General features: G+C 46.7%; 1 protein-coding gene across 1 annotated transcript; it reads right to left on the bottom strand.

The window, feature by feature from the left end:
• Positions 1 to 2116: 2116 nt before the first annotated feature.
• Positions 2117 to 16852, bottom strand: CXCL12 (C-X-C motif chemokine ligand 12). The gene is made up of 5 exons (XM_062496505.1): positions 16792 to 16852; positions 11688 to 11805; positions 8255 to 8341; positions 4551 to 4648; positions 2117 to 2770 (listed from the first exon to the last, which is right to left on the bottom strand). The coding sequence occupies exons 1-5, from the start codon at positions 16850 to 16852 to the stop codon at positions 2739 to 2741; spliced, it is 396 nt and encodes a 131-aa protein (XP_062352489.1). The 3' UTR covers positions 2117 to 2738.
• Between the last annotated feature and the right edge of the window lie 1756 nt (positions 16853 to 18608).

Here is an 18608-nt window from a genome sequence, read left to right as displayed (position 1 = left end):
AACCTTATCTAGGTGAGGGAGGGTCACAGTGCTGGCCCCTGAGTGCAGCCCCATGCCCTGAGTGGTCTCAGATACATGAGAAGTGAAGCACCACCAGCACAGAGGTGTCAGGACCCAGTCTCTGTGTGGGTTGCAGAACACCCAGACGAACACCTGGCTATAAATTGTCCCCCTCCTTGGATGGAGTGCATTTTCCTCCTTCTGCTACTCATGCATTTCTCCCAGGAACAAATGCCCTTGCTTTAGCACAGCTTGCCCCTGCAGCTCCTGCTTCTCCCCTAGAGGAGAAGGCTGACAGGATCCCTCCTTTCCTGCAGTACCTCCACTACCTGGCTATACTGTCCAGAGCCGTGTGTCTGGGCTTGGCTGGGGTGCTTCAGCACTGCCCATCTCAGTGCTCCTGTCAAAGCAGTGCTTTGCCCAGGCTGTAATGTGAGGTTGGCATGTTCCCAGGGACCTGCCCTGCTGGTGCTGACCCCAGATGCATTCCTGTTAACGAGGACTGCAGCAGAGCACTGGCCAGGCTGTGCAGTCACATCTACCCACCCCTTCTTGTCACCAGAATGCCAAGGAAACAAATCGGTCACGGCCCCTATCATCATGAGCAAGGCATGCTGCCGAATCAAAATCAGAGGATTATTTAATTCTCCACTCACTGCAATGGGAATCAATCAGACCTCAGGCTGTCCTTCATAGGAGTTATGTGTGAGGAATGCACTTCCCTGGGTGACTTTTTCTGCAGTCATTCTTGGCTTGGACACTCACACGTCCACCTCTGACAAATGGAAGTGCATGTGTGGGACAGGGAATGGAGCCTAGGATATCTAATACAGTCCAGGGAACATAGAAGAAACTCTGTTTTTCTCATAAAATTTCTTTCTTTCCCCTTCCTGGAGAGGATCTGATCCTATTCATATTAAATCAGAACTCCAATTCTCATCAAGTACAGTGGTACCAGACCTTTCAAAACAGAGACACAATATACTTAAAGCACCAGGCTGGTAATGATAACAAGAGAAGGAATGTCAAAATCATAAACACAAATATTTTAGCCACAGCAGTTTTTCTGCTTTTAAGCAAATGAGGTGAGGTGTTCCCAGCTGAAGGCCTCTCTGCAATAGCCCTGTTTTGCAGAAAGGAAAATACAAGATTTTTACCTGAATCCACATGGAAATAATGTAGTCCCTGGATAGCCAAAGTGCCTCTTTGGCACTAAGGATGCCTACCACAAAAAGGAGTGTGAAACACCCCTCTCAGTGTTCCTGACACAGGCTGCAGGGAAGAGGGAAGATTTCTTTTGAATCAACCAGCTCAAAACAGATAATCTTACATTTCATTTACAATACAAACACAGATACATACAAACACAAGCATTGTGCTGCACAAATGTGCTTCCCCCCAGATCTCAGTGCACAGCATGACATGAATATTGCAGTGCTGCAGGTGTTTTTCCATACCATATAGCAGATATTGTGTATACAGGAAGGAATAAGGAGAAAGAAACTTCTGGCTTTGAGAGGGGATCAGTGCAAGGAGTGGTGCCTGTCCCAGGTTGTGCTTTGCCAAGGGAATTCCAGAGGCTATCCTGTTCACCAGCAAACCCGTGATGGCTGGTGAACTGTGAGTGTTGCCCTTCATTTCCACACCACTCCTTCCACAAACTGCACAGACCCTCTCTTGCCCCAGGCGTCTCTTTTCTCCAAGATGTGGCCAGATGTCCTCTTCTGGGTATCTCCAGAGCAATCAGGGATGTGACTGCCCTCAGGCAGGTATGACTGTAGTAGCTGAGCTACAGCATCCTTGGTGAAGGAATCTCAGCCTACTTCAGTGCAAAGCCAGACAGGCAAGCTGAAGTCACCTCCTGTGGATGGCTGGCAGGAGATCCCTGGTGAATGGCAGCATATCTGACTCCTCCAGCAACTTGCAACATGATTGTGTGGTTACAGCTTGTATAACCCATTCCTTTTTTTGCTAAATTTCTCATCAGAAACACAGGAACATAGGAAATGCCAGCTGACATCAGAACTGTGTTGTGGCTCCTAACACACACAACTACTACAAACCAAGTATTAGCACCTTGCAGTACCAGATGTGCATTGATCCAGCTGCTCACAGCTGTCATCAAGGTTTATGATCTTCAGAGAAGGGTTTTAGCCCTGTTCTCCTGAGTTTAATCACTCACACAAAGTATCTGTAAATGCCACTCAGGCTAATGTTGTCCACTGTCATCAGTCTGATGCTTTTGAGCCTTCCTATGTTCCTGGTCTCTATGACTTCTGGAGGCAAGGAGTTCCACCACTACTTACACAACATCATTGCACTGTACAGTTCATGTCCTTCTAGGTTTAAAACTCCAGGAGACTTGAATGAACCAAAAGAAAGTTAAATAAAGCAGGACCTCTACACAAAAAAGGAAATAAAATATTATATAATAACAGGGTTAGTTTAAATTGGTATCTGCCCCCAGTGCTAGGTAATAAACCAACCTGTATAAATTCATGTTTTTCTCAAATAGTTACATCTTACTATATAAAAATAGCACTGTGAAAGCAAGCCAATTTGTGCAAGGGGAAAAAAAAACAAACAAAAAAAAACCCCACCAAAAATAAACAAGAAAAAAACCTTTGAAAATGCGTGAAGCGTTGCTTTTGTGCTGCATGTTAGCAGTGAAATGTATTCATTCCCTAATACTGGTTATCTGCTCTCTGGGTCCTACAGTAAGAAATCCTGTAGACGGCTTACAATGCTTGCCTCTTACATCTTGAACCTCCTGTTGATGAAGAAGAAAGTGAAACACTATTAAGGTTTATTTCAGTTGCAAAAGCTTTGCTATCAGGCCTAGTCAAACAGCAAATCTATGTCTGGACTAACCCAAAGGCAACCAGTAATTGCTGAACATTCTGGGAGAAGTTCTCCGCAAGGAGCTACGGGGACCCAGCAGGGCAAGCCCAGCAGTGGGTGTTACTTCGGGCAGGTTGTGCTCATCACAGTTAGTAAGGTGTTCAGAACTAATACAGGAAGAGGACTGGCTAGAAAGCTTGTTCTGGGCTTAAAAGCCAGAGCAGAGAATTATCGGTGGGCAAAGAAACTCGGCAAAAAAATATAGCAGGGAAAGGAGAGATTCATCATTTGTGAGCAGCCCCAGTAGCGGAGCAAGGGGCACTGGGAATGCCTCCTCTACCTGCTCCTATCCCACAGCTCTGATGGATATCATGGACTGCAGCTCCAGAGAGTGCCAGGTCTCTGTGAGGATGGAGGAACGTAGAGGGCAGCCCATGCTCTGCTCTTGTTCAGCTTCCACTGTGGGGTGGCTGGAGACTAGAGGCAACCAGCGTTCTCTGCCAGCCTGGAGCCACCCCTGAGCCTCCCTGCCCTGGGACCTCACCTGGTGTGAGCAGCTGGGGACCACGTCAGAGCCTGTGGTGCCCTGCTGCCCAGTGAAGGTGAGGTGACAGGCAGGGCACGCAGGCACTGCACAGCAACCGTGTGAGCCTGGAGGGCTGAGGTAGGGAGCTCAGGTGGGGTGCAGACAAATGGAGTCTCCCATGCTCAGTGTGAGCATGGTACCCAGGAGAGTGTGGGTTAGGCATCACAGCAAAGTGCAAGTGTCTTGTGTGTGTTTCACTCAGAACAAGGAGCCAGTTGGTGCTGGTGGCTCCAGGTTTTGTCTGAAGTGACCCCTGTTCCTGCTCCAGGCTGATCGGCCTTTGGCAGCCTAGATGAGGTCACTAAGACTGAGTTATAGAGTCAGAGGGTAAACACCAGACATTCAAAAACTGATGTCTCAGCACAGGTGACAACTAAGGTGCTGTGACCACAGCAAGAGACTGTGACTCCCAGTAAAAGTAGTCTCAGAAAACTCATCTAGGCACAAAGACAATGACTAAGCCATGAGAAAAAAACTTTCCTCTGAAGATATATTTTCCAATATCCCACAGTAATAACCCTATTTCTTCTGGTGTAGAAAGGCTGGACAAACCACCCTTGTGATGAAAAAAAAAAACAAACTCTGGGACATCCAGAGCATTGGCATATATAACATACATAACATTCTCTGGGACTTGCCTAGCATCTCTCGTAGGAAAGGCATCAACCAGTCACCCGTGCACCACATCATGTTGTCACCACGTGGTGCTGCATTTCTCATTAAAAAACACCAGTGGCAAATTCACAGCTGTTATAGTTTAATTCTGTCAGTTTGATACTGGAGCTAAAATAAAGAGGGCTCCCAAACCTTTACCCTGTTTTTGACCTTGTCTTTGCTTCAGGTTTATTTCAGCCTCTTTGTGTGTCCATTTTCCCATTTGTAAAATTTGTAAAATGGGAAAATCATCTCACATCTGTTGTAGCTAAGCTTTTCCCATGTTTTGAGAGTTTTATCTCTATAATACTCCTTTGCTGGAAAGGGAGAGATGTTATCCTCAACAAATATGGGGGGAAATGGAGGTCTGGATAGGCTAATATATTTGCCCAGTGTCCCATAAGATGGTCAGTGGAAGAGCAGGAACTTCAACCTGAAGTGTCCCAGCTCAGAAACTAATGCCTCCTACCATTCTTTCTCCCTGGAGACTTTAGTGATGTTGCACGGGAAGGGCAGCGTGGGCCCCGTTTCTTCTGTTGCTTTTTTTTATGAGTGCGATGACGTGGTCTAAATTAAAAGAAAAATACAAAAAAGACTGCCATAAATTATCCATATACAAAGGCCTCATTCACATTTACCCTCTGGTCTCTTCATATCTTGCTGGCAGGGTGCAAACGTAACACCCCCTTTCATATAACCTCTGTCTGAGTGAAATGCCAGACAAGTAAAAGTGACCTGGTGGAAGAATATTTGCAAACTCTGAGGCCAGAACAACCCTTTTACCCAAAATGCCAAAGCCTCCCCTGATGCCTTCCAGAATTTCTCAGCCAGCAGCCTCACCATCCTAAAAGCTCTCCCAGGTCCAGTGGAAGCAGAGGGGTAACTGGATTTCTGGCTTCCCAACCAGAATTCCTGCTGACATCAGCAAGAACCAGTGGCTACTCTGAGGGGGTCTGTGGGCATTTGGTGCCTTGAAACAAGGCTGTAAAGATAAATCACCCACATTGTCCCCTTTTGTGTGGGGCCTTGACCCAGCACATGCTTGGTGGAGCACTGGGAGGTTCTTCTGACATCTTATATTTCACGGTTACCTTCAAATTAGGTTAGAAATTAGGAAGAGCTGCCACACCAGGGTTTGGAAGGCAACATCAGGGCTTGGCTGCCAACACAGCCAGCCCCTACACATTCAGAATTTCTTTTCCTCTCTCCCAGCTGGCTTTATGGAAAGATTTTTCCCATATGACTTTGTTATCTTCTCCAGGTCCATCAAATCTCTCCTGTGTGTCTGCAGTAGCCACTGAGCCTAATGGACTCTGGCATCCTAAAGGAGGGAAGTTCTGAAGTGGGACTGTATTAATATGACAGTGGACAAGATGGGCTCTGTTCACCCTGTAAAGGCCTGATTTTGCATATCCTTGTACAAAGGAAGGAGGGAAAGGGAGTCAATGTACCGTAAATGATGACTGGGATTGTGTGAAGTGATCAAGGATTTTTTGTTAGCTATTTCAAGAAAGAACTGATTTGCCCCATGTCTATAAAATGGATGAATGTTGAATGATGTTGGCCACAGCAGCTGCAAAATGATTTTTAAAGCCAGTTAAGGAATTTGGATTCCTGACAGCCTGAATGTGTTTTACTGATGTCTCATGTGTATATTACATGGAGATGTGATGAATATAAAGCAATAATAAATGCTAAGCAGAATTAGTGAGCAAAATAATTCCCTAGTAAAAACCATTTCTGGTTTCATACTTAACTGTATTGGTCTACTATTTTAAGAACTTTTCCTTGTCCTTAGCTGCAGATTATAACACTGAAGATACTCTCATATTGAAGTACTGGTATAGATTAAGATGTCTTCACAGTTTGGATTCTACTTAAGCAATTACAAGAGCCCTTTCTACAAAACGTATTGATTTTATTCCAGAAAAATAAATTCCCATGTACAATTGGGTTTTCATAACATGAAACAATTAGCCATTTTATTGCTAGTGCATATAGGGTAATGTCACATTTCATACAATTTTGGTACAAGTGAAAAAATATAATATATGGCTGATTGAAACTGATAGCTACATTAACATTTATAGATCTATATAGATTCATTTTACAAGCTGTTAGTAGTTTAGTGGGATATCCATGTTTTAAACTACCAACATTCATATGGCTCCAATTCAAATATATGAATTGTTTGATGCGCTATAAATATATTCCAAAGTACATTTCATTGAAGAAGTCAAAGCTGTGTACTAAAATATATCAAAAACATGCCTTGTGAAAATGCTACAGACAGAGCCCTGACTGTCTGTGGAGCATGAAAATGCCACTGGTGCTAGCATTACTAGTTGGAAAATGAACACAATGCCATGATTACAGGATTAGGTGATGGAGATATATGCTTTCTGTCATCTTATTTCATAGAGCTGGGACCAAATTCTCTCTTGTTACTCAGTGTAAACCAGGATGAATCCACCAAATTGGCAGAATTGCTTCTGTATTATCATTTGGTAAACAGAACCCAGAATCTGTCTGGAGATCAGGCAGACTCACTGGTTTCAGCAGAGCTGGTCTCAGATCTTCACTAGTGGTAGTGAGAGCAGAACATGTTCCAGCTGAGTTGCTCCCCTAAGTCAGACAGGCACATAATCATATTTGCCCAACTTTGCAGATTTATAAAATGCCTCCTAAGTCTCAGGTTGGGGATGATAGCAAACAGAAACTTAAGCAGGAGCTTGAGAATTTTCCCAGGTTGTAAAACCAAGGTAGCTCAGGTCCCTAGGATATTCAGCATGGGCCACATCCTGCTCTTAGGCTCAGTTGTGCCTAAACCCAAAGCCATTCTGGCAGCATTAACCTGGATTACCTCTGCAGAGAATTCGTCCAAAGGACAAAAGGGCTGAGTGCTGGCAGCAAAGAAGGCACTGAGCATCAGATGAGATGGGAGGAGCTGTCAGGGCTGGAATCACACTGACTTTGTTAGCTGGCTTCCCTCCTTCTTCCCCCTCACTCTTGCCCCAGTGCAGTCCCCAAAAGGGACACATAGAGGAATCCCTCTACTTCTGGTGACATTTCCCCCCTTGCTTGTTGTAAGAACACACGGGGACAAAGATTTTCTTTCTTTTTTTAACTCTGCTCCTTGTTTGGCAGATGCATTTACGAAGCAAACAGTGGAGAGCATTTAGGTACCTGTGCCTCACATCTGCCCTGGGGCCATACCTTCCCCAATAGTACATCGTTCTCGCAAATGATTGGATTCCAGCCCTGCCTTCACCCTACAGATGCAGGAGGGACAAGTTTCAGCAGGGTTACAGCGCAGTTACTGTGGGGTGGGAATGCGATGGCAAGGGTGGCAGGCATACTGAGTGCACAGGTAGGCTAGCTGGCCAAAATGTTGCTGCTGGATCAACCACAGCCCAGGGCTCTGGGAATGCTTTGTACCATCATTTGGTACGTACCATCTTCCAGTGCTGGAGGACTGGAGCCCTCCCCTGCAGTTCAGCACAAAAATGTGCTCAGTGCTGCTCTTTTCAGCATAAAATTGAACAGAGATGGGCTGAGTTCCACCTCGAAGTAGACACGATCAACCATTTTCAAGGGGAATAAAATAGATTTTGAAAGTCCAAATTGGCCAAGTTGGGCTGGTTTTCCCCTGGTATTGTGGGAAAGGCTTATTCATGGTAGCTCATCATGTCTTGACCAACATTTAAGAGCATTCCACACTGGGCAGCAGAGAAACAATTTTTAGCACCAAGAATCCCTAGGCCTCAGCTGCCTGTGCAAGCAGACACCCAGTGTGACATGGAGAAGGGGCTCCAAAGACACTGGAATTATATAGATTCCGAAGTAATTGTAGTTTGGTTGAGGAAGAAAGGGCATAAAGGAAGAATTTTCCTTGGGAGAACAGCTTTTTCTTTAAAGAGGATGAATTTGGGACCCCAGAACATACTTATTAGCATAATTTTTGCCTCAAACCCTGATAAAATTTTTAGTTTAACATCTAGGATATATTAGAAACTGTTGTTTTAATGCAAATTAGGTCAACTCCAAACCCTTCTTTGAAACAATATCTGATTCCACGAGTACTTGGTCCACATGGTAAAAGCCAGCCCTTAATGTTCTACCCTTTAATAAATCAGGATGTTAGCTGTTAAGTCCATTTGTCTCTTGCCTTACTTGTTTAAAGCTTTCTCCAGATATTCCTGGATCCACTTTAACTTGGGATCAATGCACACTTGCTTGCTGTTGCTCTTGAGCCTTGCACTGCCAAAGGAGAAAAGTCAGAGTGAGTCTGGTGCAAAGCTCCTCTGCCCACACCTACCCTGCACCCCCGTGCCTTATTCTCCTTGGGTGCCCATGCTGCTCTTGGTTAACCCGTGAAGAGGACGGCTCATTTCTCCCACTCTTGAGTCACCTGTTATAAATATCCCTGGTTTGGAAGCCATCTGTCTCCTTTGACAGGCTCTTGTGGTCTGTACTGGGAATCATGTGAGAGTGGAACAGACACAGAACTTGAATCTAAGACTTGCAATTCATACCCGGACTGTGAATTAGTTCAGTGCAAACAATAGAAAAATTTCATTTGGAAATACTGACACGGTAAATACAGGTAATTTTTGCAATGAATTGATTGAGAACAGCTTTTAGATTCAATCTGAAACTGAAGTTTCACATGCTTTGAGGACAGACACCTCTCGATGTTCTGAAAGAAAAGGTGTGGTCACTTGTTAGCTTTTTGTTTTATACAAGACTGAATTAACAGGTTTCAGGGAAGAAGACAACTGAAAGTGCAATAATGCCAGAGGCAAGTTTCCCCTTATGTATTCACTCAGCATTGGAAACAAAGGCTGAAACCTCCTGAGGGCTTTCTCCTGGATTTCCAAGATGCCCTTCCCAAAGCAAAACTTTTTAGCTAACTTGAATTCCCTGTGAATTTGACATTTGGGCTATCTGAATCTTTCATTCAGAAACAGGACAAATAGCTTTTCATCAACAGGTCTCACCTTCAAGGGATCTCAGGACCTCTCAAGAGCTGTTATCTCCCACATTCACTGCAGCACCCTGCCTCTGCCCCAGCTGCTCCAAAATTCCCCTCTTAACAGCCTGCCTGCCTTGGCAAAAGTGCAGAGAGCAGCAATTTTATGGAAGTGCCTATACTAATAAGTTCAGTACTTGTTTAAACATTTGCTGGATGGAGGCCATAATGTTCCTCCCTTTATAAAATGAAATCTGTAGAATGTAAAACGATGGCGTAAGAATTAACAGGTCAAAAAGGCTCCTTGGTCAGAAGTTATGCAACAACACAGTTGTAACATAAACACATCAAGGATCTGTCCTGCAACCCCTGCGCCAGTACAGAGATGAATGGGCCTAATTCATATTTCCCTTACAGCAGTGCCAAGCTGGAGCATTTCCAGTCAAGTGATACCAACAGAGTGTAAGAACGGATTTGCTGATGCCTGGGAATTCTTGAGCTGACCTCACAGGGTACAGAAGCAAAAGCACACGTAACCAGTCTCCAGCCACATTCAACACAATTCCTCTCACCTAATATTACCTCTCACCTAATACTGAGACACTGATTTCTTCAGACATCCTTTTCTAAGCCTGTCAGCCCCAGTTCCTTGTGCCAGGAAGAGACATAGGAGCTTGTATGGAGTGTTAAACCTGGACTGGGGTTTAGGTGTCTACTTGCTAAAAATGCTCATTTCCCTGTACTGAAAAGCAAGGAATTTAGTGTGGACTTTGGAGAAGTAGACATTGACAGAGGGGTTGACTGGATCTGGAGAGATGATTTACAATAGAACGAAAGATAAAAGCCTGCTCTTAGACTTCTGCTCTTAGGCTTTTTGTTCGGGTACAGCTCCTCGTAACCAAAAAAGGAAAATATACTTGTGCAAAAAACCAACCAAACAACAAAATGTACAAAATATCTTCTAGCAGTAACTTTATGTTTCGCTTAAATTCTCTATTCCTGAAAATGGCAGCTTTTAATTTATCTACACCTTCATTATTTGATGCTTAAAATGAATCAAGGCGAGAAATTCATGTGTTAGTTTTGATTGATTTCATCTCCTGTTTTGATGAAGACCTAGTTTGAAGTCATGTTTCAAGAGTATTTAGAGGGCTATTTTAAGTACCTTACTTGTAAAAGCAACAAAAAGAGGGCGAACTATGGGTTCATATGTTCTGTGTATCACAGACAAATACATTTGGATCAGGAATGGGCAAGAACATAGATGTTTCTGGTTTTGCATTTCATGCTCTTATTTATCTCTAATTACTATAAACCTGTGTTAATTAAAAGAGAAATATATAATCTATCCTGTCTTAAATGCTGTCATTTTCTTGAAGCTCCTCCAGAAAATTCCAAATCCTCTTAAAAGCCTTAGCACTGGGATTCTTATGACATCACTGACAGCCCCAGAGCACAAATCCATGCACTATTGCATGCTTGCCACCAAAATTGTTTATAGGTAGAGATCGAAGTTAGTCACAGCTGGTTTTGCCATTTTTCTGAAAGAAAATTATTTCTCAGCTGAAGCTTACATTTTTCTAACTGTCCTCCACCAAATCCTAAGGCAGAAGTGCATGATAAAATGTGTATGATATACATAGTGGTTTAAAACAGAAAAAAAACACCATACTAATAATAACTTGTTCCTGAGCAATCTCATGAAACCACAACAGTTTTCTGAGTGCAAAAATGCTTTGGATGACAAAAATTGATTTTTAGAGCATTTGAGTTGCAAGAGGAAGGACTCAACATATGGGTAAAAGACAGAACCACTAATGGAATCACTGCACAGAAACCAAATCTAGTCCCTGACACTCTCTTATAAAGGTAAACAGAAGCTGAGAGTATTAGGGTTCCCTTGCAATGAAAAGATGAAAGCTGGGGATTTTTTTCTTCAGAAGGTTTAGAATTTTTTTTTTTTCTTGGGGGGGGGTGGGGGGAATCACCCATGAAGTGAACAAAAAACCTTCCTAACACATACACACAAATATATGAAGACAAACAAAATAATTCCCAATATTTCCTGAAAATGAGGGTTGTTTTTCCAGCAAAAAAATAAAGATGTTATTTTCTACTGGGAATCCATCTTTCTGTTCTGCTAAAATTAACTCAGTTAGTCCCTGCCTGGCAAGCATCCCTAAATTAGACCACCACATTTCTAGGGTCTATACCTCCTGTGGAGGATTCATGAAATACAGGAATTCCTACACCTTGTTTAGCTGCATTCTATGGAGAAGACTCAGACCACTAGGAAGTTTTTACCCCAAGGTGTGAAGCTCCACATCCGATGGACAGCCTGTCGGACATGGACAGCCTGTCGGACATCCCTGCTCACATACCCACGGGGAGCAGGACATGGGATCACACAGTAATAGGGAGATCACAGAAACACAGTTGGGAAACAACAAGCTGGGCTCCTCTGTGTGGGGTAAAGCAGGGTCCAGCTGTCTCTGACACAGGGGGTGAAGACATGAATTGGGAGCCACGGCATGAGGCACACTGAAATTCAACCACCAGAGCAGGCACCAGCTCTGTAACCCTTCTTTTTGACACCCGAGATTGGCACCCGGCTGAAAAGAGCAGGAGACTTACACGATCTGAAGTGAGCAGTTGGGTGTGGAGAGGATTTTGAGGTGCTTAATATTGGCTCTTGCCACGTTGCTCTCGTAGAATCGACAGGGACATCGGTAAGTCAGGCTGACGGGTTTCTCTGCGGGACAAAGGGAGGGAAAGGACACGTTACCTCTTGCTCCCGGTCACAACGAGCAGGGCTCGCAGAAAGAAGCGCCCTCCAAATATGCAGGTGAAAAAAAAAAAAAAAAAAAAAAAAAAAAAAAAAAAAAAAAAGAAAAAATCCAGCAGAAAAGCTGCATGCATCTTTGGGAGAGCATTTGCCCATAGCTCCGAGCACAATCCTTTCAGATCAGAGCCAGCCTTTCAATAGGGGTGCGTGGGATTTTGGAAGACAAAAGAAGAGGGAGAGAAAATTGAGATAAGTAAAATAGAAGAGATTAGAATAAGGAGCCGCTCCATTGTACAAGGATGCTCCTGGTAATTAGACAAGATAAAGGCCAAAAGAGGGGGCACTTGTCCTCGGTGTTGTTCTACTCAAACGATTTTGACCCGAGGCCAAATTAGAAGGTAGCCAGAAGAAAGCAATGAATTCCAAGGAGTTCAGATCAAAACGGCTCAGCTCAGGTGCAGACCTTTCACAGGGGACTTAGTGGCTACAGAAAAGCTCTGGTTTTACAGGCGTTCCCAGGGCCCAGCTGACCTTTCTCCATCGCAGCCAGCCCTGAGTCCCAACAGAGGTACCCGCACAAGAAGGTGCGGCTCAGGGATGCGACATCCCAGCGGTTTCACAAAGAACACTTGGGAGTCTTTTGACTTTCTAGCCTACGGCTAGAGTAAGGCAATCGAGCACACAGTTATCAGCCAGGGCATTCTCAATACACAGTTCAGGGGCCACCAGACTGGATGAGAGTTCTGTCACTGGCATCACTAGGGACAGAACTAAGTTTAACCCCCTAGGCTAAAAAATCTGCCAAGTATATGCATGCAGGACTGAGAAAAGAAGCCTGGCGCCCACCACAGCCTCTGCCACTCGATTTCTCTATGGGACAACTTAATTACTGGCAATCAAGTGCACCTAAGTAAGGTCTTCACTCAGAGTGTAAGTTTGAAAGCTCCATGCACAATAAAATACAAGCACAGAAACCTTTCCTGGAAGTCTAAGAGACGCCTAAGACTTTAAAGAATTTCCCAGTGGAGCAGTTTTCAGCCCCTGGGAGGAAATAAATTCATGTACCTAACCCTTAAAAGCTGGCTCATGCTGTAGATGGTCAGATCTATATCTGACAGGGCTTGAGATCCCATAAGGCAATCTGCCATCCTGTTTGTTTATCCACACAGGAATACTTGCAGCGTCCAAACCCAGTTCCCTTTAAAGGTAAATGGGGAGATAAAGAGCAGGGAAGGGCTTGGAATCCCTAAACAGCTGTCTAGGAAGGTGAGAAGAGAGACAGGTTTTCGACTGCAGCAGATCTACATGTATTGCACATTTATCGATGACTGTCTCTATCACACATAAGCACAGACAACAGGGTGAAACTGTCCTGTCCTGAGGAGGAAACCCGAGTGTCTCTACCAGGAGATGAGCCAGAATCAGACCCCACAGGAGAGGAATTAGTCAGTGGGAGTAGAACTTGTCCTGATTCACACTGGAATTTGGACTATAAATTGAAAAAAAAAATCGAAGGACTTTTCTATCAGTTTTCTGGCACTCCTAACAGTGGTTCCACCTATGAGTTAATAATCTGAAGGGGGGAGGGAAGGAAGGAAGGAGGGCTACAGGGTGATCCTCGAGAACATGGATTACACTGGCTAGTGCTAATGTGGAAAGGAGTGAGGGAGGCACTAGGATTTCCCACTGCAAATCTGTGCCTGATAGCTGCACATCTGTGAGTTTGTATTGGAAAGGGAGGCTGAAACTGAATACATCCATACAACACTCAGCATAGCTGCAGTGATAATGTCTCTGCAAGTTTGTCCCAACCGTGTTTAAGCCAGCTTTAACTTAAACAACATGCAAGATATGAACTGTTCAGATCCACGGTTTGATAATGCAATCTTGTCCTCTCTCAGACTCGAGGAGGGATTTTCAATCCCATACCATTCGAAATCAGAAGTAGAGAAAGTTTAACCATGACTAAACATGTCTGTAAGTCCCGAAGTTCCTGCTCCAGAAAACGCATCTAGCACAGCAAGGAAGAGGGGAAGCCCCAGTATTCAGTATTCTGTTACCCCAATGTGAAGTGGAATGCCAAACCCCCTGCCAGCACAAGAATCCCTTTGGTATTTCTGTGTGCCTTTCTTGGTGATCAGAGCAGGCACTGAGCGCCAGGCACCCCCTGGGCCAGCTCTCTACTACCACCAGGGCGTCAGTAACTCCTGCCGCTGCCCTTGTCTCACGGTGCTACCAACAAGGCTCAAAACCAGGGCAAACCGCTGCCTGTGGCATCTTCCAACACATGAACACTTATGTTCCAAAAGTAGGAGAGGGAAGGGGCTGTTTGGAGGCCATAACTTAGGAAGAGAACATTTCTGGTCTTACTCTGAGGCTGACAAATGCATTCTTTATCTCCTTTGAAAATCTGAATCATATTGTTGCATGCACGTTAGAGCTGATTAGTTAGTCTACCAATTTGTACTGAGTTCCCTGACATCTATAAAATGCTGAGCACAAGCTGAAGCCATTCTCTCAGTTCAGCAAATTAGTATAATCTGTTCATTGCCTTATTACATGAAAGCATATAACTACCAGCACACAAAGCTTTTGAGACCTTTATCGGTCTGGCACATTTGGTTAAAATGGATGAATAGAGCCAAAAGTTACAGAACAGCCAGATGCTAGTTTGACATCTCAGTGTCATTCCTTCAGGCTAATTTCACTTAGACAAAAAGACAACATCTCTTTTGGCCTCAACTAGAAGAGTTTGAAGGGGTCTGGGTGTTTTGTGGTCTGGATTTTTAAAAATAATAAATAGTTTTATTGTTTCCTAACTCAGGTGGAGTTTTGTTGGCTCTGAACACTTACTTTTGCTGACGGATTCTCTCTAGAGACAAAGCACACATGAAATGCTCTCACAGAGTGGCCACTTGTCAGTGCTGAACAACACCTATTCCATACCATAGGGATATGCTTCTCTTTACCCGCACTGAAACTGCACAGTAAGGGAAGAAGTGAGTTGCCAGTTCTGTTGCAAAGTTATCAATAACCTACTGCATGGACTAGAAAGCTCTGGATGCTTGAATCGAGAGGGAAGCTATATCCAGGCAAGCAGGCTGGACATGAACAGACAAAACATTTGATTGAAGCAACATTTTACTTCTGTTCAGCCTAGAGTGGCACTTGTCATTATCAGGAGATGGTTGATAATTTTTAAGTGTAGAACAGCTCCATTTCTCTGGAAAGTGAGGCTGGGATTGACAGACGCAGGTTTACCAGGTAACTAAGAAGAATTCAGATTTCACCTGCCCCCAGCACAAGGCAGCCCTGCGAGCCCTCATCTGAATCAGGGCTGAGACCACTACATGACATGCAAAGTAGGCAAAAACCTCCCCTCTAAACTCTGCAAGACGGTGGGGTCACTTTCCTTACATTAGTATCTCTCCAGCCCTTGTGAGCCATTTGCTTCCTCAGGTAGCCAGCTCCCCTTACGCTTATCCCGACATAAGACATCCTCTGCCAGCAAAGGAGAGCAGACGCGATGGGGGCGAACCGAGCTGCAGCTGGGCAGCTCTGCCGGCCCTGAGCAAAGTGCTCCCAGAGGGAGGAGAGCCCCTGAGCCCCGGTCCCTTCCTCCCGCACCCCCAGACCTGCACTAGCCTGCAGAGACGAGGGAAGCCCGCTCAGGTACCCAGGCACCGGCGGCCCCAGCTGGTGACGTTGGCGGCCAGGGGCTGGAGCTGGCACTGCCACCTGTGGTCCCCCGGCTCTGCCTTCGCTACCCGCCGCTCTTGCTTCCCAGCCCGCAGCCCCGGGTGGTGGATACGGCGAAGGCGGCGGGGGCCAGGGCAGTGCCGGCTCCGTGCTCCAGCGGGACCGGGCTGCTGTGCGGAAAGGCATCGGGGAGGAAAATTAACTCTTTCAGGCTAAGCAAGGAGGGCACCGGAGGGCATCCTCTGCCCCCCTGGGTGGGGTACAGCCAAGTTTCGTTCTCCAGAACGGGAGAACAGAACGGGAGCGGAGGTTTGAAAACACAGCCAGAGGCTTTCGACGAGGGGCCAAGAGATGACAAATCTCTGCCAGCCGCACGAGGAGCGCCCGGAGGATGCCCAGAGCTTGCGGGCAGAACCCTCGCCCCGCCACGCGTGGGGAGCGCGGCTGCCCCGCGCAGTGCGCGCTCCCCGGGGCACAGGGCTCCCTGCGGGATGCGGGGCAAGAAGCGCGGGTTGCCGCCGTCTCCGGAGCGGTCTGAACGCGGAGGCTTCCATAGAGCACAGCTGGCAGAGTAAGCCGGGCAGCTGTCGCTGCCACCGGGTGCGACACGCGGGACCGGCGGGTGGGCTGTGAGACGGCTGTGCAGCGCGGGTGGGACTGCGCGACCAACGCCGCCAGCCCGCCATCCCCCAGACCTCCCGTCAGGGCAGCTCCCTGCGCCCCCGAAACCTCCCCGTGCACCGCGCCGGGGGTGCCGCAAATTCCTGCCGAGTGTGACCGCTTTGCCTCAGCTCTGCCCTGATTGAGGAAAGATAGATCGCGACAGGGGACACAAGAGGAACCCAACAACCGCCTGTTTCTAATTTCTTGTAACTTTAAGGGTCGGGTTTTTTTTTTTTTTTTCTTAGAGGGAAAGACGATATGCAGATTTTGCAGCCAAACCACCTCCCTGCAGACCGAACGCTGTTAAAAGTCTTCCCCCAGACGACTTCAATCTGGGGCGATTTTGGCAGAGAGGAACGCTTTGGCCAGCGCTTTGTAAAAAGCCAGGGAGGGATGGAGGACAGGGAGGAATGGGAGCCTGCCTTCTTCCAGCTCTGCACTCTGGTTCGCCAGACACATCTGAGCCGCGGCGGGAGCCCGAGCCGGGAGAGCGGTGTAGCTGCGAGGAGAGGGGGGAATAGCGGGGATTTCCGCGGGACCATCGCTCCCGGCCGGAGCGCTGCGAGAGGCGCGGCCCCGCAGCTCACTTACCCTCCGAGAGGGAGATGACGGCCAGGGCGAAGGCGAGCAGCGCCAGGGCGCGGAGGTCCATGCTGGGGCGGCTGGAGGAGGCGGGCAGGCGCTGCTCTGCTCGTCCAGGCGGCCACGGCGCTCTGCTGGCGGCCCCTCCGCCCCTCCCGCTATAGAGGGGCCGGGGGCGGGGGGAGGAGAGCCAGGGGGAGTAGCTAGACTGTGATTTATTGCCCGTGGCATGTTATTACATCCTTCCTCTGCTAAAAATGGTTGGAAAGAAACCAAAAGAGCGAGGGCTCCTCGCTTCGCTCCGTCAGTCCGGCAGCCTCCTCCCAGCACAGCGCCTGTCCCCCCAGCTCCGCGCTCCGAGCCCCCCGCGGGACTGGCGGCTCGGGGCTGCGGCGGGGACCGGCATCTCCGCCACCCCATCCAGCCCCAGCCGGGGAAAGAAATTGTTCCCTCACAAAACTGCGCTATCCTAACGCGGCGGCTCCTGAACCAGAGCCGATGGAAATGGGATAGCGGTGGGGACTCATCCCTTAAGTATTCACACCGGGGAGAGAAGAAAACTTGCCCTTCGTTCTCGTGGGTGAGAATCTAGATTTACACTGGCGCCCTGGGCATCACGTACAGCGCCTCAAACGAAGCATCTTCCCAGAAGTTTATGTGGGTGTTTGAGAGGAGAAAAGGTCAGGGAGAGAAGCTTTCGTTTTTTGCCTCTTCGTGTTTGGCCCTAAACACCACACCTCCCCTGTATTAAATCAACCCAGCAGTGCATTTGCTGCCAACGTTCCACTTCCTTTGTATTGCAGATGCCACTGGGCTCTCTGGCACCTCGGCTGAAAGCCCTGGTAGCTCTGCAGGGTTCAGAGGCCCAGGGGTGTCACTGGCCCTCCGCTATCACAGTATGGTCAAGTGTAATTGACTTAAGCATGTCCTCGTTGTCTGCAGCCCAAGCCCACAGGGCCTTGTTTGTTACCATTAAAATTTTTAAATAAACATCGAAGCTTTGACTGAATTTGGACTCCTCATCTGCATTTAAAACCGGCACCTTCGGCTGGGCCAGTGCAAGGTCGAATGGGAACATCTAATCCTTGTGTCGAGATGTTTGAAGGACAGGTTCATGATGCCACCAAAAGCACCAGCATGGTTGTTTTGTACCCTGGGTAACTGCTAATTCTCTCAGCCACAGCCCACGAGGCTGGACACAGGAGTCCAAACATTGCATCTTGCTAACCTGTGGCTGTTTTACTGAGAAAAGATTGTTTGTAAAGGCCAGGAGAAATGCTTGTAGTGATGCTTGGTGATGAACAGGATCCCTACCTGACAAAGACACTTATCCAACTCCCTAATCTAGTTATTTGTATTTCTTAGTCCCTTCTTAATCAAAGAACACTGAATTTTCTTAGGCTGGTCTTGCTCCCAGATCACCTCCTTTCTTTTAGGTGAGTTAGCACAGTAGTGCATGAGCTTGATGCACTGAAAGGACCAATAATTGTAACCAGCACTGTGAGCCTGGCTACTGCTGCCGTGACAGCTGTGACACTCTGCAGGGATGGGAGAAGCTCATCATAATTGCAAACGCTGCTAGGAGTGCTGCTGTCCCCCAGTGCTCCCACTGGCACACGAGGACATCCGCACTGCACTTAGCAGAGACACTGTCATGTCCACACCACACTCAGAGTCGCAATTACTTACAGTAATAACACCTAAAGCAACAGCGTGTCTCTGCTGCTTCTATTGCCACAGAGAGAAACATCTCAAGGATCTAATCAAAGAGACTCGATAAATATGGAATTAAATCAGAACCAAGTCTTTATAGCGGTCTCCCCCTC

This window comes from Cinclus cinclus, chromosome 7 (assembly GCF_963662255.1).
Source record: "Cinclus cinclus chromosome 7, bCinCin1.1, whole genome shotgun sequence".
Lineage (NCBI taxonomy): Eukaryota > Metazoa > Chordata > Aves > Passeriformes > Cinclidae > Cinclus > Cinclus cinclus.
The sequence above is the reverse complement of the archived record's forward strand: the minus strand, read 5'-3'. Positions and strand labels throughout refer to the sequence as shown.